General features: G+C 40.2%; 1 protein-coding gene across 1 annotated transcript; it reads right to left on the bottom strand.

Moving 5' to 3' along the window:
• Nucleotides 1-221: 221 nt before the first annotated feature.
• LOC121520112 (stonustoxin subunit alpha-like) lies at nucleotides 222-27,094 on the bottom strand. Its single transcript, XM_041803392.1, has 9 exons — nucleotides 27,078-27,094; nucleotides 22,813-22,980; nucleotides 21,924-22,091; nucleotides 20,272-20,318; nucleotides 9,918-12,778; nucleotides 9,594-9,832; nucleotides 8,809-8,898; nucleotides 8,587-8,702; nucleotides 222-1,231 (listed from the first exon to the last, which is right to left on the bottom strand). Exons 2-5 carry the CDS (start codon nucleotides 22,863-22,865, stop codon nucleotides 12,225-12,227), a joined length of 822 nt encoding a protein of 273 aa, XP_041659326.1. The 5' UTR covers nucleotides 22,866-22,980; nucleotides 27,078-27,094; the 3' UTR covers nucleotides 222-1,231; nucleotides 8,587-8,702; nucleotides 8,809-8,898; nucleotides 9,594-9,832; nucleotides 9,918-12,224.
• Between the last annotated feature and the right edge of the window lie 124 nt (nucleotides 27,095-27,218).

The following is a 27,218-nucleotide window of genomic DNA, read 5'->3' as shown; positions in this document are numbered from 1 at the left end:
CATTATCTGCACTGAAAAAAGTAAAACATTGGTTGAACTTTTTAATCAATTACATTTTTTTCAAATTAGGTAAATGTAAATTTTTTAAGCTCAGAGAAACTATGTCTAAATGTTTGGCAAACCTAATTCTTTTAAATTGTCCTAAACTAAAAATAAAAATTTCCTTTAATCACAGTGGATGCATTTCAACACGTAGGTTAACGCTGGATGCCTGTGCTGGAGTGTAGCAGGAGAGCCGCTTAAAAATTGGCAGCTGCTGTCACATCAAATGTTCCTCATATCCACTCAGGGTGTTGTTTCAGACGCATACAGCAGGCTTGATGCCATAAATAACATTGTGGCTAACTGTGGTAAAGAATGGCTCATAGACAAGTTTTTTTATGCAGTAAACATGAATATCTATAGTTTCTTTTAACACAGAAACACACACATCAACAGGCAGTGTAGTGTGCACTATTAAACCCTCACTCATGGTGGGACATTTGTAAAGAACACACTCCCCCAAAAATCATGAACCAACAAACAAATCATGCACCATGACAACCCCACAATGAAACATGAACATTATAGAACAGCAGAAGAGTGAACTCCCTTGTACCAAACAATCCCAGCAGTCCCTGCTCCGGGCGACTGCTTCCTGGATCGCCCAATACATTGATCCAATGACAGAATTTAATTTGGTGTTCAGCTGCCTGTTTAAATGAAAAATAAAGGTTCGACATTTAAGATTATTTAGAAGACTTAGATTTAATGAACAAATCAATAATTTTAGGCTGTTGTAAAACAGAAAATTACATCAATCCTAAAACAGCATTGTTGTACTTTTTTTCAGTGTGTGCTGATGAACGCTGGACCAGTTTCTGACTAGTTCATAATATGAGAGCATCTTTAGCCATCGTTGACCATTCGAAGTTCTGCGTCATGGGAACGCGTTGCTCTGCAATCCACCGCCATGACGTTAGGGAGGGTGTGGCTGTGTGTGTGTGTGTGTGGTTTCAGAGGGGTCACATCCGAGCGGCTGTGTTGCTCTCCGCTGAACTGGACGTCTGTTTTTAATGAAAGAGTGGATTCTTGGGTGTGTGATTACAACCAGTAGTCAATATTACATGTTGTTTGCACATAAGCACAAACCAGGGGTTGGGCTGGACTTTTTTGTTGTCTGTCACTCCTTTAAAATCCCGCTGGATCCATCCTGACAGAGAGCTTCATACAGCACACGCTCGTCACAGCGCTGAGACAAGTTGGAGAGATGGAGAACAACTTTTAATTCTGTCTCTGTTATGACCTGTGAGTAGGCTACAAACATATGCCTTTATCTGTTAGATTTCCATGACTGATATCATAGAAACTATGGTGGTAAAGTGAGGTTTCAGAGAGAGAGAGAGAGAGAGAGAGAGAGAGAGGAGGGTCGGGTGGGGGTGAGCAAGCGATAGAGAATAAAGCAACAGGCACTGATCTGAATCATCATTCATCCATCTCTTTTTGTTATATTTCCATGGTTGAAATTCACATGATAAATGAGCAAACTTTGGTGTTTAAAGTGAGGTTTCAGTGGTGAGCAAGCGAGGTGGAAGCAGCAGGAACTGTTTTGAATCATCGGTCACCTTGGACACGTACGTTCATTTATTTGTGGCGGTCCGCCACAAATAAATGAACGTATGGGAACCACTGCTGCTGATGCTGGCAAAAGCAACATCAGATCCTTTTCTGCTGGTTGTGGCTGAGCCTGAATGACTACCAAACAAGTCTTAATTTTTTTGATAGTTGCTGCACCTTTCTCGAATGTTGATTTCCCTTTCTTTCTCAACTCTTGCGCTGGCTCACTCATGCCACTGCTGTGTGATTGACATTTAAGTGACAGATGCAACAGCCTGAGGAAACGGCCGGGACACACCTACAGGAACCAAAGATGATTGCTAATTAAAATAGGTAGTGATAGGGGAAATTCCTACACTGCCTTACAAAACACAGGCATAGTGTATCGCAATGGCCCAGCCCAGCCCCCTCCCCCCACAAACAATTCCTTGAGAGGGCCCGTGTCCACAACAGTCTGTGGGCTACAGTCCCACGTTTATTATTAACATGAAATTTTAGACTGAATTTTCATATTGAGATTGAAAAAAAAAAAATTTATTAGTAAACATTTAAAATTACAATTAAATATTTAGATTTATTATTATATAGTTGTGTAGCCAGAATGGAGCTGCCCACTCCAGCTAGGCTGCGTTGTGTTCAGGTGCTCAAAGGAGACAAGAACACAGGCTGGTCTCATCAAACTCCATTTTAATCTGAATGAATTCAGAGAGAGCAAAGCGCTGCCAACATGTGTTCTATCTTCACAACACGCCTAACGTGACAAAAAGAAATGCTCAAAATAGGGTTGCCAACTTTCTCACGAGTAAATAAGGGACAGAAATTTTTAACCAGTGGGTGGTGCCACAACCAGCGGTGCAACCACCTACTTTCCAAGGGGTATGCAAATACATCACAGCACCCCCCCCCCATTGCCTATCGGTGTTTGTGCATGGGAACTGCCTCACAAGCCGGCAAGGCTTCCTCACTTACACCAGGGAACACCTTCTGTCACTTCGCTCACCTGGTGGGGCTCCTTCGGTCTGTCTGCCAGCAGACTGAAATTTGACGGCCTCTTAACTGTCTGGGGAAGAGGAAAACACGTGGTTCAAGGGGAGGCATGAGGCACTGACTCTGGAGACGCTGCAGCAGATTCGTGCTGCCTGTCATCACTCTGTCTAATGTCCGCTTGGTAAACAACAAACTTAATGAACTTGTGCTAAGAGCCAAGCATGACTGTGAATTTAGACAGAGCAATCTTGTGTGTCTGATGGAAACATGGCTTAAAAGTCACTATGACACACCAAGCCTGTCAGGCTACACCACTGTCAGAGCAGACAGGAACGAGCACACTGCACACAAATCCATCGGAAGGGGCTGTGTTTGTTCGTTGATAACAGCTGGGCCACACAATACAGCATACGAGAGGAGTTCGGACAGATCACCGTCATCCTCGCATATGTGCCCGGTCCAAATGACGAAGCAGCAGGGGAGAGAATCACAGAGAGCTATAACAACGCACTCGCCCGCTCTGCTGACCAGCCCGTCTTTGTTCTGGAGGACTTTAACTCCTGTAATCTGTCTAACCAGCTGCCTACCCTACAGCAATATGTCGACTGTCCCACACCTCAACATCGGACGCTAAAATGTTGCTATGGCAACATCCCGGGGGCATATAAAGCAGTATGCAGACCGCCTCTTGGAAAATCTGACCACAATGTTATTCATCTTTAGCCCAAATACAAAGCTGTGGTCAAAAGAATGAAAACAGTTCAGAGGCAAATACAGGTGTGGTCTGACTAAAGTAAAGAGCAACTCAGAGACTGCTTTGATGACACAAACTGGGACATTTTCTTTGAATCCTGTCAGGATGGAGATGAACTCACTGACACCATCACATCTTACATTAAATTTTGTGAGGACAATGTGTCAGAAACAAGACTGTAAAATATTTCCAAACAACAAACCCTGGGTTTCTAAGCAATTGAAAATCTGTCTTAATGAAAAGAAAGCTGCTTTCTGCTCTGGTGATGTGCAATTAATGCAGGAAAAAAGGAGACAGCTGAGAGGGAACATATCTAAGGCAAAAAGTGAGTACAGGAACAAAGTAGAAGGTAAATACTTTAGTGGCAACATGGGAGGGTCTAAATACACTAATGGGCAAAAGCAATAAGAAATGTGATACTCTCCCAAGCATCAATCAATGTTTTGTTGACGAGTTAAACCAATATTTCTGTAGATTTGATAAAGTGGATGACAAACAGGAATGTGATGAGATCTGTAAAAATCTCCCCGCAGGAGTACCCACAGCTATCACTGAGGATGTTGTGGCTAAAAGTCTTTTTAAACTGAAGCCAAACAAGGCCACTGGCCCAGACGGCCTAAAAGCCCGTCTACTCAAAGACTGCGCTCCTCAACTGAAAGGAGTCTTCTCAAAACTGTTTAATTCCCTCCTTGTCACAGGCGTGCCCAATCTTGGAAATTCTCCATAATAAGGCCTATACCTAAAAAGCCAGGGGCAAGAAAACCTGAGGACTTTCGGCCCATTGCCATAACCTCCATATAATGCAAAACTATGGAGAGAGTTTTAGTTGATCTTTTGACCAAAGAGGTACTGATGATGCTGTGCTGATCTTGCTCGACGTGATCTCGAAGCAGCTTTCGGCTGCTAATGCATAAGCTAGGGTTCTGTTTGTAGATTTTAGTACAGCTTTTAATTCTATAAAAGTTACACATTCTTCTGAAAAGGCTGGCAGATTTAAATATTGAAAAGGGTCTGATGCTCTGGATCAGAGACTTTCTCTCTTGCCACCCTCAAGGGTCAGTGCTAATGACATTCTGTCAGGAGAGCTCGTCATAAGCACTGGCTGCCCACAGGGTAGCGTCCTTTCACCTTTGCTTTTTTTCTGTTTTTACAAATGAATTTGCACTTAACCCTCAGGAATTTTGTGTATAATTGGCCGTTTTTGACTTCTTTTGATTTTACCTATTTTACCTTAAAAACTGTTTACCTTGCCATGCTTGGTGTCATTTTTTTCAGCACAACCTCAATTTTGTCATTTTGCAGTGATTTTTTTCATTTTGACACACTGTATTGACACATTGGACCTAAAACCACACCACAAACTAAAATTCGAGTAAGAAAAAAGTTGATATTTTTATTCAGAAAACCTCAGATATGTTTAACGAACTGGTTTTATAACTTTGAATGCAAATATAAAGTTTACATTTCAAAAAGCTATGTGCAAATTCAGCAAAAAAACAAAGTTATATACAATTATTTACAACTTCATCATCAGAGCCCTCACTGTCTCTCTCTGACTCTGGATCAGACTCCGCCTCTGCCTCCGCTGCTCGCTCAGCTTCCTCCTGCTCAAAGAAGAGCTGTACCGCTGTCTCATTGTTTTGAAACAAAACAAATAAAATGACTAAAGAAAAAACTAAACACACCATACTACACTGCACTTAACATTACACTATATACACGCTCAAAACATGCTATTTTCAAAGATCGCTCAACTTCTCTTTCTCTTGCTGTCACTACTGTGACGCTCATTTACATTTCCCTTAACAACAGAGACAAGATCGACGGTGATTGGTTGATTTTTCCACCAATGGGAGAATGACTTTCATATTTGTTTGCCTGCAAGCACTTTCGGCAATCGGCACTTCAGCCATTTTTACCGTGTCAACCTCGTCAACCTGCAACAAACGTGCATCAAACAGACCAACAATACTCCGCAAAAAACACGAGTAAATTATTTACCATAACTCTGGTTTTATTTGGCCTATCAACACAATTTAAAAACTGGTATATAGCTTGAAGCCCACACTGTCGACACAAGTTGAAACGGAGCCTCAGTGACGCTGGGTCTTTCTGCTAGCCGGTTTAAATCAGTCACGTGATTTGTGACGCGCCGGCGCGTCCATGGACTCCAAGTAGTTAATGACAAAAATTTTAAATTGATTAAATATGCGGTTGACATGGCCTCAGTCAGCCTGCAACAGAAATCTGACTCTTCTGGTGAGGCCTCCTACCTTGCCCACACTAAGGCCCTTGAAGCGTGGTGTCTTGACAGCCAGCTAGAAATCAATGTGTCTAAAACAAAGGATCTTGTTGTTCACACAAAGCAAGTGGAAACTTTCAAATATCTTGGTACAGTCCTTTTATCTTTAAGAAATGCTCACAGTGACTCAGTCTTCTTAGAAGATTAAGCTGTCATGGTGTCGGTCCGCAGACCTTAGAGCTTGTGTATTCTGCTCATATTGAGAGTGTCTTAACATTTCATCTCTGTGCTTGGTTTGGTCACTTGAGCTGTGTTGAAGAAAAACTCAAAAGTCCAATTTATTTGCTGTGGGTGAGGTGAGGTTTATCAAAGAATGCCTGAGCATCCTGGTGAACTGACTGATGCAGCACAGGGCTGCATCAGTGAGTCAACACAGAGCTAAGTAAAGCAAGGGTTCTTATACATGGTAACAGGATGTTTAAACAAGATAAAGAACAAAAGGGTAAACAAAGAAACAGTAACATAAAAGGGGGGGGGGGGGGCATTCTGACCAGCTTGAATAGGGGTCATCTAAAGGAAAAGGAAGCGACACCTGGGTGTCGTAAGGGCCTGGAGGGCTAGGTGCAAAAGATCAAAAGGGGTCACAGTAGGGAGGCCAGCAAAAGAGGCTTGGTGTGGCACTGGCTGTTTGAGGGTCTCAAAAGTTCTTTGATAAGGATCAGGTCAGAGGTACCAGTAGGTAGATAGGGCTACTAAACATAAGTCAGATTAATCATTTACCACATTTATAGCACAATTTCTTCATCAGCTGCAAGTGTAAGGTCAAGCTAAACAGAATTGTGAAAATGGCTGGGAAAACTGTGGGAAAACCCCAGAAGGCCCTAGCCCACATTTACACTGACAGGACGAGGAGGAAAGCTCGGAGAATCCTGGCAGACAGCTCTCATCCTCTGTCCTGTCAGTTTGAGCTTTTGAAGTCTGGGAGGCGCTACAGAGCTCCTCTGGTCAAAGGTCCTTTCAAAAAATCTTTTGTACCAAATGCCAACGCCATCTTGAATTTGGCAAAGTGACCAATCCACACATATGACCTGAACTGCTCTACCTATATGTTTTATTTATTTATTTTACTAGATCCCACTTTACCTCTTACCTCTGTTTTTATTGTGTCTATTATATGTTTTTATGTATGACGATGTTTGTATTTTAGTGCTTTCTGTCTCCTGTGCTGGTGAGCCAAAGACAATTTTCCACCTCGGTGGACAATAAAGAATTATTCTATTCTATTCTATTTGGACATTTACTGTAGTTCTGTCACTCTGTTAACTTAAAGGGGTGCTTTCTATTTTATTCCTCTAATAATTGATACTTTCAGCTAAAGGTGGAGGGTCCCCATGTTTTTTCTTTGCCCTGGGCCTCCAAATGGCTAAAACTGGCCCTGCCTCACACCTGCAGCTCCCCCTCACAAATTGTTCTGTCCTGCCAGTTTGTTGCTTTCATTTTTCTTTTTCTGCCTTTTTGACAGTATTTATCATTAGTATGTTTAAGATCAAATAAATCATCCACGTTTGGACGAGTTTTACTCAATTTTACATCATTTTAAGATGTGATCCATGTGTATTTGGCTCGTTGATGATGATCACAAAAGTCATCATCAAATATGAGTATGGGAGAGCATCGGCAGGAAATGACTGAAGAAATGTGTTAAAACAAGGGCATTAGAAGCTTCAACACACAACAGCACACCTTTATGAAGGTATTATGGACTTACTGAAGAGTATGCGCCGTCAGCGGACTCCCTCTGCGCTCTTTTATGTATGTTTCTCTGTCTGACGGTATTAATACACACGTTTTCATTTGAATTTGGTAGTTAAAGTCTGTCTTCTTTGTGTGGACATAGATTTATTGATATGACTTCTTGCAGTCTTTAGGCTACTGCTGACAGTTTTCACCTTTATAGAGGATTAAGGGAGGATTTTTTTAAAGTAAGCCTTATAAGAGCTGTTAGCTGGCTATAGTTACTATCAAAACCCTTAATAGGGGACAAGCAAGTTATACTACCGGTGGGTTTTGTTGACATGGTTTCACACTATATACAGTCTATGGTTTTACAGTGAATTACCCATGTGTATCATTTCATCAGGTTATGAGAATTGGCAGGCTAATTACAAGCAAAAGGCTAATGATAGTTTAACAGCAGATCTCTGCAATAGGCTAATATCTGAATCATGCTATCACAATGTTAAAATAAATCAAAAACACTTACTTTTTATCTCATTTTCCAACACCACTGCAACTCACAATCCACATCAACAACATCAAGTGTGTCTGGATGTGTGCATCACTTTTAAGTGCCCTCTGGAAACACTTCCTTGTGTTGCGGTCTATTTGCAGCACATTTTTCTAATGTGTTGTGTTGTGGTCTTTGCAATGCGTTTTCTAAATGCTGCACATGTGTCAAATTGATGAAGATGTTTTCTTAATTTGCTTGTGTTTTGTCTTTCTGCATGTGTGTTCTTAAGTTGCAGTGCTGTGAGCTCTCAGGGCCACCATAAGAAAGAGAACTTAGTAGGAATTGAGCTTCTAAATGGTGAAAAAATTCAGCTCTGGGATGCTGTGGCATCACAAAAGCATCAGTCAGTAAATGCCACTATCATCTGGAGTGCAAATCAGTGCATTAGGTGTCAAAAAGAATTCATTTTTCCAGTGAAATCCATTTCAAACAGGGAGTAGAGATGCTCCCTTAACTCTAATCTGCATCAGGTTGGCTGTCACCAAGTGAACAGTGTCTGAGTGTCTGTCTCCTCGCTACAGTTTGAGTTAAAGGCCAGCAGAAAGGCTTCACTGCCCTCTAGTGGCTGAAAAATAGAACAGCCATGCAGCTCTATTTTCACTCAGTCTCACTCTGAAAACTGTGCATGAGGATGTCTGCTGTATGGAGCAGGTTAGAAAAGAAAGGAAGAGTGTGCAGAAGTAAGGAGTAACTAGTATTGGTAGCTCTGAGCTTTACCTCACTAGCTTGAATGTGATGTTGCGTTTCACAGATACGCCAGGTGCTGAGAGGCTGGAGGGCTGCTCACAGAGCTCGTCATCAGGGACGCTCTAAGATGTTCAGGTTGGAGCCTTCTGTGAAAAACATTTCTGGTGTCAGCAGTGGATCTCATGGCTCAAATCAAAGAAAAATAAGCGAGTAGGCTTTCTGTGTTGATAAGATGAAGAGAGTTTGACTTACGAGGTCAGGTTGGAGCTTTTTGCTCTGATGTTCAGGCTCAGAGCTTCAAGGTCTCTTTGTGCTTTTGGAGGGAGCACACGGTCACACCAGCTGAAATTTTTAGGGTTTGAGATGTATTTAAAATGTATTTAAACAAAGTGAAACTAAACTAAAGTAGGTTCATGAACACATTTCAGTCCTTCAAACAAACTTTGAAGTGTAAGGAATGATGTATAAACAAAAAGACTTCTGCTTACAAAGGTCTGTTGGTCCAGACTAAAACTCCTCTCACTTATTTGTTTATAATATTTACAGCTGATTTAGGCAGATTATTAGAGTTCAAATATTAGTAGTAAATACTGGCAGAAATGTTGATATCTGCTGATAATATGGTGCATTCCTATCAGATCCATACAGAAACAGAGGTGTAAACATGTCTCTCTGTTGTTTAAAGCTGTTGCTTGTATGCAGGCCTATTTCTTGCTGGTGTTTCTGGAACTCTCTGGAGGCTGCTGAGGTTGCTTAGCATCCCATGTGGATTTCAGAAAGTGACTGCATCCAACCAGGAAACAGCCACCACAAAACTGGAAGTGTGAAGTGTTCAACCCTTCTTAAACATGCTTAGTTTTCAGACTTTTGAAGGAGAATCTCAGCTAAAAGCAGCTGCTTCTTGCATCGCTGTAACATCAGCTGTTTTCATCTCATTTTAGTCCCAGCATGTAAACAAGCAAACTCACATCTATCACCAAATATAGACAAACAGTTTGATAATAACATATCCTAATCAGAAGCATGGACTGACAGACCTGGTCAGCTTTCCTCTTTAGAGCAAGGGCTTTAGGCCAGCCTTTTCCTGTCAGAGCTGCTGTGACAGAACTGCATGATGCTGCTGAGGAAGCTTGTGGTGTCACAGTGGCTCTCACTGGCCTGAACACCCTGTTTACTGAATGAGGGAGCCTCCACCTTTGGTTTTCCCTCAAGATGGATTTAGATGACAAGGTCCCCCCATTGTCCATCATCTTGGTGGTTTGGGCCGGGTTGAAGACTGCAGCAACAAAAGTTAGGTTAACAACATCACACAACATGGGGGGCTATGACTGCATTTTTAAAGGATTATTCTAGAAACATACCATGACATCTGAGGGCTTTCAGCTCAGCGTAGAGGTTAACTATCCTGAAGCGGTGCAAGTCCATGTTGAGGACCATTCCCATGAGCCAGGACAGGGGTGTAGCTAGGGATTTTGGGTCCCCAGAAAGAAAATTACACAGGACCCCCCTTAGCTGGCCAGCCAAGCAAAAATGTTACTTCGATTTATGAATATCCTTGCATTTTAATGTACCAAACATGTCAACCAAACTGGGTACAATATAATCTATACAGTACATTACGGCACGGAAAAATTATACACAGAAAACAAACTCCTTATTTTCCATTTTGATTATGTGATAGCCACCTTTCAAAAACGGTCCTTAAAAATATTCTTCCAACTCAATAATCACTCAAATTACACAGGAGAGAAGCTCAGAATCAGCTGTTCACAGTGAGTCTATCTCTGCCTCTCTCTCTCTGACAGCTGTCAGTCTCAGTCTTCAGCACCAACTTTCATTTTGCTAGGTTATTCCTGTTGAGACACTTTTAAAGGGAGACTTGGCCAAGAAAGGCAGTAATCCACAGTTTGAACAACCAGTACACCTGAACACATACAGTACACATTAAATGATAAAAGAAAACAATAAATCATCAACTAAAACATGGACATTTGAAGAGTTTGGATTCATATGTCCTCATTCGGCATTTGAAAACAACTCATGGCAGATTTCAGTTTTTGACCACATTTTTAACCATGTGACGAGAGCTAGAAGTAAATATGCCACAGGAATTAAACACCATGTCCTGAAAAGTCATGTTTACAAAGAGCAGACAAAAACTGGTCCGAGGTGTGGACAGGACTGGGCTCCATGAGGATGAGAGAGAGAGAGAGAGAGAGCAGCTGTGATCAGTTGGTTAGTTCTTCAGCTCACATCAAATCTTCTTAGAATAAAAACAGCCAACGAAAGTCTTCTTCATTCTTTCTGGAAAAGTCCCTTTCAGACAGCATGTTTGCTGAGCTGAGCTGCTCTGGTTTTCACTCTGCAGTCGTTTTTTACCATGTTCCTCCCTGCTGAAATAAGTTAACGTGCATCATATTAAGCTCTCCCTTTTTACATTTACACAGAGTCTATGTTGGTTATATTCTAATGAGTAAATATGTCAAATGAATGATTTTCACAAATGTCCCTCTGTCCCCAAACCATCTCCCAGGCCTAATGAGACCTGCTGCTGTTCAGGGCTGTCCAGGCTGATGAATCAGAATCCAGTTTTTAACAGCGTGGGTAAAAACTTTACTAGTTTGAGGTGCAATTTGTGGTGGAAATCCAGTGAGAAATCCAGGATTATTGATGAATAAGGGAAGAACGGTATTTCCTTTATAAAGATCATATTGTAGTTGGGCTGAATTTGTTGTTTTTTCATATTTTAACATGAGAAGTTTCCTATCAAACACAAATCACATTAGAGAAGCCTGTTTACTGCTTTAACAGCTAACCTTCCATAAAGTCAAACATCCAATAGAATAATGTAGAGATTTCAGTAGAATAAGAGGACGGTGTTGTTAGTGGTGAAAAGATGACTTTGAATAGCTGTTATATTATTGATAAAGTTTCAAAAGTGAAAACTGTAAAAACTCTGGCTGTCTGTCCTTACATCTCTGACTGCTTTTAGAGCTTTTCACAGCTTATTTCTGGCTCTGCTGTTCACTTTGACTGTTTGGTCTATGATGCCTGCGTTAGCTCGTCTCTCGCTCTGATTGGTTGATATCAAGACTCTGTGGTGGCCAGAGAGACGAGAAGAGATGCAGATTATGAACATGGACAGAGAACTCCGAACCCTTTCTGTACAGTCATCACACTGCTGTTTCCTGGAGCAGCATTTAGTAACCATGAGTATGTCTATGTGCTTGAAGAAATTTCTTCTTTTCTTCTATTATTTCACTCATATCTCTCTGACACTGAAGGTCCCTCTCTGACCCTGCTCTTTAGCCCATTTTACCTACAGGCTTCAAAATGGACCAAAAACAACAACCTTTAATTTTTATCCAGAAGGCTGCTGTGTTTGGCACTATTTTTTTCAGTGTGAGCTTGGGCTACAGGCTACGTACTCTTCCACCTCAGTGTCTCTGATCAGCTGTTTTTGCCAGTGGGCTTCAACAGACAAAACAAGAAGTATCTGAGCTAAAACAGCTCTAAAATGAGCCATTCTGGACTTGATCATATAAAAATGACTGCTGACTATTTAAACAGAGATATCAACACTAATACAAGATGACTGTCAAGCTTTGAACAAAAAAATCAGATTCATAGTCTGACTAAGCTTTGGATTCAGACAGCAGAGTTTTGAGCTACAGAGAACACAGAGACACCAAGGAACCTGAGGAACCCAAATATGTGGACCAAACCCCAAACCCAGGATAGAGGGGTTCAGTGAATGTGGTGTTGAAGGTGTGGAGGTGGATCAGTCTGTCAGAGGAGACTCTGTAGAAGGACAGAGAGCCAGCAGGATGGTCCAGATACACCCCTACTCTACTAGAGGATGAACAGGAGGAGGAGGAGGAGATTTTTGTTTCTATGTCATTGTGATAGACAGAGTAACCATCATCAGAGCAGCTCAGAATCCAGGACTGATCATTACGTCCAAACACACATTCATCATAGTCCCCTCTCCGTCTGATTCCTCTGTAACTCACCGAAACATTAACCTCTCCTCTCCACTCGAACTCCCAGTAACAGCGACCGGTCAGACCAGTCCGACACAGCAGTTGGGACCAATTATCAAACCTGTCTGGATGATCAGGATATGACTGATCCTCCTCCACACCTGTCACCGTCCTGTTGTTGTCAGACAGTTTGAGGTTTCTGTTCACTGTGTTTGTGTCCACTTCCAGCTCACAGGCGTCTGATGGAGAGAGGGAGACACAACACAGCTGATGGTTATCATCTGATCATTCCTAAACAAGGTCACTGACAGAGTCAAACTAACATTTCATATTCAGCCCTGAATCCTGTTTATCAGCCTTGAAATTCTACTTCCTGTTTCTATTTGAATGTGAACAGACCACAGTGAGCTGCAGCTCCACAATCACAGACAGACACCAAACAGTTCAAAGTTCAGACATTTCTATGGCTTTGACTTTAGATTCATGTGTTTCATTTCACCTCCTGTGTCCACTGTGTGGCGCTATATGCCATCCACCAATACTCAGTAGCACACATGATGGTGCTGTATGTGGATAATGATCAACAGGATAAGATAGAAGCATCTAAATGAGAATGAGATTCCTCAGGAGGGAGTCTGGGCTCAGCCCAAAGGGGGAGGAGGTCAGAGTAGAGCAACTTAAAACACCTCAGCAGGAAAGAGATGAAATGTGAAACTTTGAACACAGTTAAAGGAAGTAAACACAGAGAGTCTTCAGAAATCATTTTTTTCTGGTCCCCTGCTCAGACATAGAATATGTCATCAAAGGCTTGTTTTAAGGGCAGAATAGGACTTATAACACTTGAATTTTGATTTAAAGCATTATCACCTATTGTACCATGGTCTTGGTGAATACTCGATTCTGATTGGCTCTAGAAATTCCATTGGTGTCAACTGACTTCTGATATACAGACACCTTTTGAACTTCTTAAGTAGTCCCAGTCAAAAAATCATCACTCTGTTCCAAATTAATGCGCAGCAACCATTAGCCGTTACTCCTAATGGAGTAACTATAGCAACCTGAGACAGTCATATTTTCTGAGCAGGGAGTAAAGCGCTGCCAGCCTAAAAAGCCTATGGACCGTCATCAACCGTCATTTAACTGACATAAATAAATGACAGACTCCAGGTTTAAGACCAGTGGCGTAAGACGGTCTTATCTTCTATATCTGATGTACGTCTTGTTTCCAGGCTCACCTTAACACTGAGAGGTGAGTGTCGCAAAAAAACTCACTTCCCTCCTGTTCTAACTGCTATAAACGCTTCTTATAAACCGGCATGATAATATCTGATAAACATTGATGTGTCTGATGCAGAATCAGCACCTGCAGGGTGTGGACAGCTCTGTTTCACGTCTGTGACCTTGTAGTGCAGAACGGGGAATTATTCTGTGTATTCAAACAGCTGGTCTGCTAAAACTATGCTTTCTATCAGATGACTGTTCATGTTAACGTACAGGTTTATAGTCTGATCACAGATGACTCTCCGTCTCACTCGTCTTCATGTCATTTCATTGATAAATCCATTCAGAAAGTGCGCTGAGCAGACTAGTTATTTTTAGTTCCGTTGTGACTTGGTATCTATGGCCCGCCTGTTTACTGGAGTAGTGAATAACGTTTACGTAACCCCTGTAAAACAGAAAGCCTTTGACTCTGTACTGCTGCCAAAGACTGCTATGAGTTCTCACGATATTTCGGCGCCGTCTCAGGGGAGAGGTCATAGGTCACGTGATGCACATGAGTCATGTGATTTAATCATGGCGGCGCAGTCAGTCGAGGAGGCATGGGGGAAGCTTTGTAGCGGGCTGCAGCAGGTCGGTAACTTGAACAAACTTCTCTTGACAACTATTTTCTGTGTGTACATCACCTTATATATTGTCAAACCTTTGTAGATGTTGAACGGAACCACACCGAGCCAAATGAAGTGAGTGACGCGCTATAATTTGTCACCCGGAGTTGGTGAGTGATTGTTTGTTGTCATGCTAAGCTAGCGCTAGCCGCGGCCCATTCATTTCAATGCATAGCTTAGCATTAGCATCTAGTAACGCTACCCATGTATTTCTATGCAGCTTTATGCTATGTTAGTACTAGCCTTTGGTGCAGTGTGATCCCATTGAACTGTATTGATGTGAAAAGGTAAAGGCTACTGCTGTAATGCAGTGCTATGATGCAAAATATATTTTTTACTTCAATGTAAAGAATTTGCAATGAATTTGAGAACTTTTTGGTAAATACTGCACTGTGATTAATATAATGAATTTATGAACTTTAGGATATTTTGTGTACACTTATGAGCTAGCTAATTTACTGGTCCTGTTGCTCACACAGGCTGTTTTTTTTTTTCCCTTTCCTTGGACTCAAATGATCAAATGAACCCTGATGGCAAGCTACCCAGAACTCGAACCAGAACTGTGAAGACAATCATCATCTCCTTCTCCACCAGCGTGGTAGGAGGTATAAGCCCAAGCCCCATTGCACTCATTTGACACACATTCTGATGAACTTTAAAAAGGACTGCTGAACACAAAAACAGCTACTTATTACACTCCTATTGGAGAAACTCAAGAACTTATGAACTTTGGGGAGGGATTATTTATTGATTGTGTTTTTCTTATTTCTTCGCTCAACTCATTGTCATTGTGTTGGTGTACAGGTATCAACTTTATGGTCATGACCAACTGTGTGTGTGTGTGTGTGTATATATATATATATATATATATATATATATATATATATATATATATATATATATATATATATATATTTGTTTAATTACTTCACTCACACTACTTAATACAACTTACCTGCATATACATTGGTTGTGCTTCGTGTTTATTATACTGGTCCTCAACCTCCCTGAGCGAACTCCTAGCTTCTGATTCTAGCCCATTTTTATATCAATACTTACCTGAATTGTAACTTTATTTTAGCTATAATTTGGAGTGAGTGCTACATTTACATTCCCTAAGAACATTATGATATTGGAATGGCTATTCAAGTTATTAGTCAAGCCCTCAGGCGTTTCTAGGGGAAAAAAGTTGTTTTTGTAAAACTTTCTATTTTGATCACAAAACGTATGAAATTATAAATTAATAGTTTTATTAATTATTTTCGTTGGCAAGTGACCATGGTATAAGCGGGTTGATGCCCTTCTAGGTGTCCATTTATCAGGCATAATTGGACTTTGTGGAGGCTGCGCGTCCCTGATAATTGGTAACCTCGTTAGGCATTAACCCTTACATAATTTTGTAATACCGTGATGTAATACTGTTCCTGTCAAAATCAAGGAAAAACACACTGATATGAATTTGCTATGGTCTGTAAACTACTACATCTTGATATTAATAATGTTCTTATCAAAGTAAATAATATCTTAAATGGCACAGTTCATATTTACTAGTTTGAGGCTAGGGATTGTTATTTGCTGTCACTGTATAAACAAAACTAGTTAAAAACCTAGTATATGGCTAACCACAACTATCTGGGATGCCTGTTGAAATGCCTGACTGGCAGAGTTATTTTGTCATTATTGTTATTTTTTTTGTCAAATTTATTGTAGCTATTTGAATGTATAGTAAAATGCTGTCCTCTCTCTAAGTCTCTCCTCTTAATAAAGCTCTTCTCTGTGTACATATAAAACTCTACAGAGACATGTCAGACTTCACTGATAGAGACAGGTAGCGTCACTGGAGATTAAATGTGTTTTTGTCAGATACAAATCTTTAATGGTAGAAAGTTTATACTAACAATAAAACACCAACTGTTAATGATAGTTTATTCTAAAATAAAACAAAAACTGCAGCAGCTTTCATGAAAATTTTTAATTCTCCTCAGACAGTTGTGTAAGGGTCTTTATATGTGTAAAACTAAGCTAAATTTCTACTTATTGTTCCTATTGTTTTTTATATCCATTAATTATCTATAAACAGCACATTTATCATATTCTCTGCAAGTAAAGATGTGCTGAACGTTTAAGTAGCATTCTTTTAACAATGCAAATGCAGAGATTTTAACATTTTTTTGTTCCCCATAAACATGTAGTAATAATGGAATATTTACCTTTTTTTTTTTTTTTTTTTTTTAACATAGCGCACACCCTTGGCTCACCTGGGCAACACACACACACATACACACAGCGCTGACACGCTGATCCTTCATGGTCAGAGAGGAGGTTTAAGAAGACAAAGTTCTGCTGTTTATCCTCCAGTATTCTGAAACTTCTGCCCTCAACAGATAGAAGCCCGAAGTTTACACTACTGACACGTTAGCATGCGTTTCAGTATAGGTGTGTGTGAGCATGGTGTCTGTGTGTGTCACTCTTATGCAGCATGAAAGCAGACAAGGATAAGAGGAGAACAGCTGACGCTGCTGTGTAAAAGACGCACAGTGGTCAAAGAGAAAGGGACGATATGAGAAAGAGTGACAGGGGGACAGGAGATCATGATGGAAAAATTAAAAAATTAAGGTTATGCAGGAGTCTCAAATCAAGAGTCTGAATCAAGTCTGGAGTCTTCTGTGTGAGTCCAGGTCATGTCTCAAGTCACCAGTGTCATGACTGTTAGTTTATTATTTTTTAGCCAAAGGAATAGTAAGTGGTTACTTAAATGTAAAAAGCTACATGTTGCCTTCTCTCTATGTCTGCCTCCTTCTGTGTGTGTGGAGATGAACCCTGAGCAGTGTCATCCCCCCTCCCCTCCTGCTTTTCTTCTACCGCATTTGATTGGTTAAACACGCACAGACACACACAACGACTGAACTGCAGTTAGAGAACAGAGGGAAAATACGCTCTCTGTATTTTTTGCTGTTAGTGCGCATAGGGCAGACATCACTACAGGCAAAAACCTCTCCTCTGCACAAGACAAGCTGTCAGTGTGGCTCTGTGCTCTGCTTTTAACAAGAACAGCAGTCCAGGTTGGAGTAAACTGCAGCGGTCTTACAGTGACATCCAAGCTAACAGCTAACAGTGGACAGCACAGGACAAGCCCACCACCACGATCATAAACCTATGCCGAAACAGACATGGAGTAGAGCGAGAACTTTTTTTTATCTCACAGAAAGCTTTCAGTGTTGCTCTCTGCACTTGTTTGGATTAAGACATGCTGTCTGGTTCAGACAAAACTGTCCGCTGCGGCTCAGTCCCAGCTAATGACAGGCCTGCTAGAGTCATAAGCTGGGACACAACAACTCATTAGCTGTTGACAACAGCTAACCCTTTCCCTGTAACTATCACATAATCATGCCAAAGCAGGAGAAGAGCAAAGGGCAACATCGTTTTCTGTTGCAGAAAGCTTTCCGTGTTGCTCTCAGTGCTAGCTGTGATGAAGAAATGTGTTGATCTGGCTAAGGCCAAGCTAACGTTCTGCTAGCAGCCATATATACAAAAACAAGTACCCCTTTCCCCCTTTAACTATCACACACTCATGCTGAAGCGGTTTGACAGAAGAGCAAAAATACCCTTTCTGTTCCAGAAAGCTTTTAGTGTTGCTGTCTTCACTTGTTTTAATAAAGAAATTTGCATTTTTGACTAAAGGGCTGCTGTGACTTAGTCAGAGCTAATTGCTACACAAGCAGCCAGCGTACACAAGCATTTACACAGCAAGTTACCTTTTCCCCCTCAACTATCACAGTCATGCCAAAGCAGGGCAGCAGAACGGAGAAGTAAGCTAGCTGATACTCATTTTTAACATTGTCTAGCCTGTGTGCCTTAATTAAAAAAGATTTTTTTTTTAATTACCATTTAACTCCAATAGCTCTGATGCTATGATTGCATTGTGTTAGAGCAGGGGTGTCAAATTCAAGGCCAGGGGGCCAAATCCGGCCCCTCAGAACAGTTAAATTCGGCCTGCAAGATTATATCATCATATTTCTGTTATAACTGGCCCATCATTATGAGGTCTGCAAAAGTATAAACATGTAAACTTATCCTTGATGATTTAAGATATTCTTGTTAAGTCATACAATCTGAAAAAATAAGGGGTAAAAATAATTAGAAAAAAGTCAGGAATATGGGAAAAGAAACTAAATTGTGTTTTAATTTCACATTTTCAATTTTACGTCTGACTTTTTTTCCTACTTTAACTATTTCAACTCATTATTTTGACTTCTCATATAATTTTGAACTTTATTAATAATTTTAATTTTTAAGTCTTATTTTTTCCTTTTTGATTAGTTATTTTGAATTTCATCTCATGATATCAATGCTGGACTTTGACTTCATAATAACATAGTTTGACTTTTTAGACTCTCAATTTAAAACTTTGAATCATATTTTGACTTTTAATGTGATGATTACAAATTTTATTTCACATTTTGACCTTTTAAACTCATGATTTTGACTTTCTTTTTAATATATTTGCTTTTCAAAAACATTGTTTTTCAATTTCAATTTCATGTTTTGATTTTTTTGGACTTATAAGTGCACTTTTCTCAGATTTTGAACCTTTAAACTTATCTTTTTATTATTTTTTTATTTTATAATATCAAAATTGTTTATCATCAATGCTATGGTTTTTTTTTTTTTCATATTTTATTACTGGTGAAGTGAGGTTGACAGTTTCTGATTTAAAAAGTGACCCTGTTAGGCCCTCAGGTTAGACCTCAATCCAGAATCTGACCCCTGCTGTGACTGAGTTTGACACCCCTGTGTTAGAGAGAAAAGAGGGATCTGTTTATTTACATTAGCTCTATAAACATCAGACCCCAGTGTACCATATGGACCTAGTAGTGTTGAATGAATTTCTAACAATGTCAGAAATATTTTCCTATTACCTGTAGTATCAGTAAACATATAAGTGGTGTACAAACTATGGCCCCTGGGCCAACTGTGGCCTGTGGTCCTTTTGAATTGGCCTGCAAGAAATCCATTAAAAAGGCCCACATAAGAACATAAAACTTGTACTTTATTTCTTAGTTTGACTAGGAATTCACAGTATTGGGGTTTGTGTGATATAGGGAAATTTACAAATTAAATTAAGCAGAGCAATACCAATATATAAATGAAGTTTAGACAGAACTCTTCAGTCCCTGAAACAGTTTACGGATGAACACAGACACAAGCTTTAGTCTCTAGAACACATTCAAGTTAAAGTAAATAGGATGAACACAATAAAAGATTTCAGCTGTCAGTTGGTCCTGTCTAAAGTTAAAAAATTGATGAATACAAACAAAAAAATTACAACAGCAAATAGCAGCATGAATGGAGCTGATTTGCTCCTCCGTCTGATCTCAAGGTCTGATTTCCAAATCATACTGCTCTGATCATCTTCAAGCACCAACACTACTAAAAAAAAGTCAGCTTCCGTCATTTTGCTCTTGATTTGTGTCTGAATGTGGAGATGAACTGTCAGCGCCTCTCTTCTCTGCTGCAAGCCAAACTTCTTAACAATGACTGGCTGTTAGCTTTGTTAGACATTAATTGAGAGCTATATTTAAGCTGTTTTGGTATTGTTTCTCAAGTACACTCACTTACTAAGCATATATATATATTGGTTACATGTTGGTTTTAGAGCTAAAACAAACATATACGTACTGTGCTACAGGTTATTTGTTTTGTGCTACACGATTGTCAACCCCTGTAGCATTAGCGCTATGGGCAAAAAACAGTTAAGTCTCAATCATTGTTGGTTCCCATGGTTACCTGATTCATCAGTCACATTCATCATTGTGTTCTCACAAATCAAAATTTCAGACACTCACACTTCTTCAGACCTGGTTTCAGATTGTGCCATCCCCCATGGTCCAGTCTGTAGGAAGAAACAGAGCCAGTTTAGATATCAGGGATGGGTTAGGACCAGTGTTGGGAGTAACACGTTACTAAGTAAGCGTGAGCATGAGCTTGGGTTACTACGTAACGCGTTACAGTAACTACATTACTTTTATGGTAACTAGTAGTTTAACGCGTTTCCTTTTAAAATCATGAATGCCGGTACAATTACTGAGAATTTAGATCACATGTTACTGGTTACTTTTACAGCCAGCAACTCACTGATGAAGGTTAGAAAAAATCTGGTTCGGCAGACGATGTGACAGGACCGTAAGGACATCAGCATCCTGTGAGACAATACAGCCTCTGTGGACACACACAAACAAACACAGGCACTGAGCACTTGAGCGTGAGCACTCTGTCTTGGAAACACCAGTATTATTTTTCCCTCCTTGGGATAAAGGATGAAAAAGAACAGGGAAGTAAACTTTCCCACTGCCAGGAACAGTTATTCCAACCTCATGAAGTACTGAGTTAAACACACACTACAACTAAGCTAGTTTCCAGAGAGCCGGATGCTACAAACACCGCTAACCCCGGTGCAGCTCACGTTAGCCTGGCAGACCAAGGAGGAGCCACTCAATGTAAAAAACCACAGATGGATTTGAAATCACAGTCAGCTGCAGAGTGTGTCACCAAGGCAGCACTAATGGACTGATAGCAAGGTATGTTGTTAAAGACACACTGATATAAGCTGTAGAGTCTGCTCCCTTCAGAGAAATAATGAGAAAAAAAAAAATAAGACGAGAGAGGACTGTGAGGCAGAAAGACATTTAGAGAGTAGCTGGGATTTAATCTGTACTCTGTCAATAGAGTACTTCTATTTTAGAATTTTTAAACAGTGTGTATATGCTTTAACCATGTCAAAAGTTGAGAAACATTTCTACTGAGTTATATTGTTTCACCACTTTACAACATAATATTTGCTACAATGTTATATAAAAAGAGTTATTTCCTAACAATAATAACAAAATGAATGTGATGTGTACAATAAAGAGGATTGAATAGAAAAAAAGTAAAATTTGAGTTACTTTTCAAAGTAACTAGTTGCATTTGCAAAGCAGTAACTCAGTTACTAACTCTGTGACTATTTCCTAGCACTAACTGGTAACTGTAACTAGTTACTATTTTTCAGTAACTTGCCCAACACTTGTCTGGATAGATTCAAACACTTTCATTCTTCACGTGACTTCATTTTCCTTTAGTTTTTCTGCTTGTTATGCAGGACTATCACCAGATGGTGTCAGTAGCACATCTGAGAGCTGTTTGACAACCATCATAGAAATCACCAAAGAAGAAGAGGGTCACTTGAGTTTTGGTCAAATCACTGCCACTGACCTTCTAACAGGGATTTTCCTCTGTAGTCCTCTCCCTCTCTTCTACATAAACTAGGCCTGTACTCAAAAATCAATATGGCAGTATACCGACACGTGCTCCTTGACGAGACGTTTATCGATACAGATGTTTCCTACAGTTTCCACTATCCTATCAAAATAAAGGCATAAAGCCCTTGTATAGCTGAAGTGCTGAGAGCCAACTTTAGTAGCTAGTAACAGTCCGTCTCTCTGTGTCTTTATGTCTGTACCTCAGTGTCTCCAGTCTGCAGTGTGGATCCTTCTGTAGAGCAGACAGTAGTTTCTCTCCTCCTTCTCCTGGATGATTGTAGCTCAGGTCTAGCTTTGTCAGACAGGAGGAGCTCAGAGCTGAGGCCAGAGAAGAACAGCCTTCCTCTGTGACCAAACAGCCAGACAGACTACAGACACAGAGACAAACAGAGACTCATAAAAAAGGCTGGAACTGAGGCATTACTTTACCAACATACAGGCCTGACACCTAGAGTTTTCAAAACCCCATAAGATCAACTTTATAGTTCCACAGAGTGAGACATTTGTCTCTGGCTCTTCACCCCCACTGCAGACAGAAGATACCAGTCAACAACATACAGATAACAAATGAAAACCCTTCAACATAGACACTGAGCCTTATTTGCTGCTATTTTACAGCTTTATAGACACAAGATTAAATGCATTTTTAATCCTGTTCAGTCTACAACCTCTTACCAGAGGGTAGCAGCTCATACTGTGAGATTTCTGCTAGATGGGGCACCAGGACTCTGCAAATTCTTTACTGCAGGATTTCAATAAACAGCCAGAGATGCCATCTGGTCCTGGTGCCTTATCAGGACAGATGAGTGAAAAAAGTCTCTCCACAACATGCTGGTCAACAGTCAGTAGAGTTCAGTGCAACTAAAATGTCCAAAGCGTCTTTTTGTCCCTGTGAGAAGTCTCTAGTTTCAAACCTGCAGTAAAAATCATTTCACTCATTTGCCCTTTCTCCCTCATTGAACACATTAATACTGCTCTTAGCAGGGGACATGGTCCTCATCTCCTTCATTGAGTCCCACAGGTTTCTGGACATCCTACACCTTTCTAGTTGGGAGACTTTGATGCAGTTGTCATTGTTGTTGCACTAACCTGAGAGAGTCCAGTCTGCAGTGTGGACTCTCCAGTCCAGAAGACAGCAGCATCACTCCTGAATCCTGCAGGTCGTTGTTACTCAGGTCCAGATCTCTGAGACTGGAGGAGCTGAGGACTGAGGACAGAGCTCCACAGCTTCTCTCTGAGAGGTTACAGACACTCAGTCTAGAACAGAAGCAGAGGTAGAAATAAGTTGATGTTTCTAAATACAGACTTCTCCAGTAAATTCAGAAGCACACCTTCTCATCCAAACCTGCTTCCCTGACCAAACCACCTCTGTCCTGAAAAATCTCCTCTGGCTCCCTGATGTTGTTCTGTTTGTTTGTGTTGGCTTTACTTGCTTTTAATGTTGCTCCTCAAAAGATTACATTTTTTCCTGTTTTCTACAGTGTCTGAGTTTTAATGAAATAAAGCACTTAATAAATAAAATGTATTATTATTATTATAAATATCTCACTACTATAATTGGAGAGCTCTCTGTCTGTCTGTCTGTCTGTCTTGACTTGCAAACCTCCCTGTTTCTCCAAGTCTCATTTATTCCTCTCAGAGGACTTCTTGGGTATACTGGATTGAACCTGGAACCATGACAACATCATAAAAATGGATAGATTTTGAATGATACTCCAAAATTGTTTTTATGCTTGTTTGTCCTCCTCAGGTCTCAATCCACCAATACAGCTGACCTGCTGACATACAGTGAGCGTATTGCGTCACTTCCCCTAAGTGTGGTTGCTCTTTACACATTCAAAGAAGAAGTATTAGAAGAGTTATTTTTTTTTTATTTTTCTACTGCCCATTACTACTGTTTCATAGCTTTTGTGTGTTTATATGGACATATACTTGCAACAAGCACCCTCATGGTTTAGCCACTGAATCTAAAACTTTATTCTCTGCTCTTGCAAGCCAACCCCCCTGTAGCCAGGAACAGCTATCCTAGCCTGAGACCCAGTTGGATCGCCTCCAACCGCTTCACGTGTCCACCAGATTTTCCCCACTAAGCAACACAACTGCTGAGAAAAAAGCTGATTGATAGATGGAACTACTTCCTCAAGGGAAAAGCAAGGCAACCAGTAGATGCTTACAAACACACGAGACGTCTCCTACAATTAAACCCCTCCATGCATAGATCATGTGTAGTCAGAATGCTGACTAAAAATGATGAGAAATGTACAGTATGTAAGGGTGTAGGCAACTTCACATGACAAAAGATTATTTCGTCCATTTTACTCATGCTCGATGTGTATATCAGGTGAGGGAGACTTCTCACAGTATCTGAGTTACAATAATAATAATAAAGACATCAACATCTGAGTACTGCATATAGATTACATTACATAATATTATTAATATTATGGTGCACATACACATGTGACATGCAGCATTTTACCACAGAACTTTACATTAGAGATAATATGATATATTAGTGCACATGTGCATGTAAGGGGAGGCTTTTTACCACAGTCATTTCAGTTACAGTTAGTATGATCTATTAGTGCACATGTGAGGTGAAGCTTTTCACTACAGTCATTTCAGTTACAGTTAGTATGATCTATTAGTGCACATGCACATGTGAGGTGAGGCTTTTCACTACAGTCATTTCCGTAACAATAAGTATGATCTATTAGTGCACATGTACATGTGATGTTAGGCTTTTTACTACAGTAACGTAAGCTACAAATAGTATGATCTATTAGTGCACATGTGAGGGGCGCTTTTCACTACAGTCATTTCAGCTACGGTTAGTATGATCTATTAGTGCACATACACTTGTGAGGTGAGGCTTTTCACTACAGTCATTTCAGTTACAGTTAGTATGATCTTTAAGTGCGCATGTACATGTGAGGGGAGCCTTATCAACACACTCATTTCAGTTACAATTAGTATGATCTATTAGTGCACATGTACATGTGAGGGGAGCCTTATCAACACACTCATTTCAGTTACAATTAGTATGATCTATTAGTGCACATGTACATGTGAGGGGAGGCTTGTCATTACAATCATTTCAGCTACAGTTAGTATGATCTATTAGTGCACACATACATGTGACGTGAGGCTTTTCACCACAGTTACTTCAGCTACAGTAAGTATGATCTATTAGTGCACATACACATGTGAGGTGAGGCTTTTCACTACAGTCATTTCAGTTACACTTAGTACATTCTATAAGTGCACATGTACATGCGAGGTAAGGGTTTTCACCACAGTTATGTCAACTATAATTAGTATGAACTATTCATGCACGTGTACATGTGACGTGAGGCATTTCACCACAGTCATTTTAGCTATAGTTAGTATGATCTATTAGTGCACATGTACATGTGATGTGAGTGTAGGCTTTTCACCACAGTCATTTCAGTTACGGCTAGTATGATCTTTAAGTGCACATGTACATGTGTGGGGAGGCTTATCAACACACTCATTTCAGTTACAATAAGTATGATCTATTAGTGCACATGTACATGTGAGGGGAGGCTTTTCACCACAGTCATTTTTAGTTACGTTAAGTATGATCTATTAGTGCACATGCACATGTGAGGTGAGGCTTTTTACTACAGTCATTTCAGCTATGGTTAGTATGATCTATTAGTGCACATGTACTAGTGAGGGGAGGCTTTTCACCACAGTCATTTTTAGTTACGTTAAGTATGATCTATTAGTGCACATGCACATGTGAGGCAAGGCTTTTCGCCACAGTCATTTCAGCTACAGTTATTATGATCTATTAGTGCACATGTACATGTGACCTGAGGCTTTTCACTACAGTAACGTCAACTACAGTTAGTATGATCTATTAGTGCACATGTGTGGGGAGGCTTTTCACTACAGTCATTTCAGCTACAGTTAGGATGATCTATTAGGGCACATGTACATGTGAGGTGAACCTTTTCACTACAGTCATTTCAGCTACAGTTAGTATGATCTATGAGTGCACAGTATGATCTATAAGTGCACATGTACATGCAAGGTAAGGGTTTTCACCACAGTCATGTCAGCTATAATTAGTATGAACTATTAATGCACGTGTACATGTGACGTGAGGCATTTCACCACAGTCATTTTAGCTATAGTTAGTATGATCTATTAGGGCACATGTACATGTGAGGTGAAGCTTTTCACTACAGTCATTTCAGTTACAGTAAGTATGATCTATTAGTGCACTTGCACATGTGTGGGGAGGCTTTTCACTACAGTCATTTCAGCTACAGTTAGAATGATCTATTAGTGCACATGTACATGTGACGTGAGGCTTTTCACTACAGTCATTTCAGCTACGGTTAGTATGATCTATTAGTGCACATGTACATGTGACGTGAGGCTTTTCACTACAGTCATTTCAGCTACGGTTAGTATGATCTATTAGTGCACATACACTACTGAGGGGACGCTTGTCACTAAAGTCATTTACACTACAGTTACTATGATAGAATAGTGCACATGCACATGTGAGGCAAGGCTTTTCGCCACAGTCATTTCAGCTACAGTTAGGATGATCTATTAGGGCACATGTACATGTGAGGGGCGCTTTTCACTACAGTCATTTTAACTAAAGTTAGTATGATCTATGAGTGCACATGGAGATGAAGCTTTTCACCATAGTCATTTCAGTTACAGTTAGTATGATTTATTAGTGCAAATGTACATGTGAGGTGAGGCTTTTCACCACAGTCATTTCAGCTACAAATAGTATGATCTATTATTGCACATGTACATGTGAGGGGCGCTTTTCACTACAGTCATTTTAACTAAAGTTAGTATGATCTATGAGTGCATATGGAGATGTGAGGTGAAGCTTTTCACTACAGTCATTTCAGTTACAGTTAGCATGTTCTTTTAGTGCACATGTAAACGTGAGGGGAGGCTTTTCACCAATCTTTTTAGCTACAGTTAGTATGAATTATTTGTGCACATGTGAGGTGAGGTTTTTCACTACAGTCATTTCAGCTACAGTTAGTATGATCTATTAGTGCACATGTACATGTGTGGTATCCTGACACGCCAGATGGATTTGTTTCACACATCGATTTGGGAATGCTTCAATAGGAAACGTTTGAGAAAAGGCAGAGTATTTGAAAAAAAAAATCAGAGTGTGATTAGATGAACGTTCTGTCACATCTTCACTGGCCAAAAAGAGCAACAAAATACGTGACGTAGCAACTTTTTTAGCGGCTTGCACTGCTACCAAGGATTAACGCGAAACATGGCGACTATACACATGTTAGTACTTGATTTTTGTCGTTTTTGAAAAGAAAACAACTTACTGCTGATCTTTGTTCTTCTTTTCATGAAGACGTCATCAAATTCTGATAAAACTGGTGCTTTAGCAGCATCCACGCTAATGTCTTTCTCCATAACTGCACCAGCTCTTGCTGCTGCTTGTTTGCGTAACAACACTGCGGAAG

This window comes from Cheilinus undulatus, linkage group 13 (assembly GCF_018320785.1).
Source record: "Cheilinus undulatus linkage group 13, ASM1832078v1, whole genome shotgun sequence".
In the NCBI taxonomy this organism is placed as follows: Eukaryota; Metazoa; Chordata; class Actinopteri; order Labriformes; family Labridae; genus Cheilinus; species Cheilinus undulatus.
The sequence above is the reverse complement of the archived record's forward strand: the minus strand, read 5'-3'. Positions and strand labels throughout refer to the sequence as shown.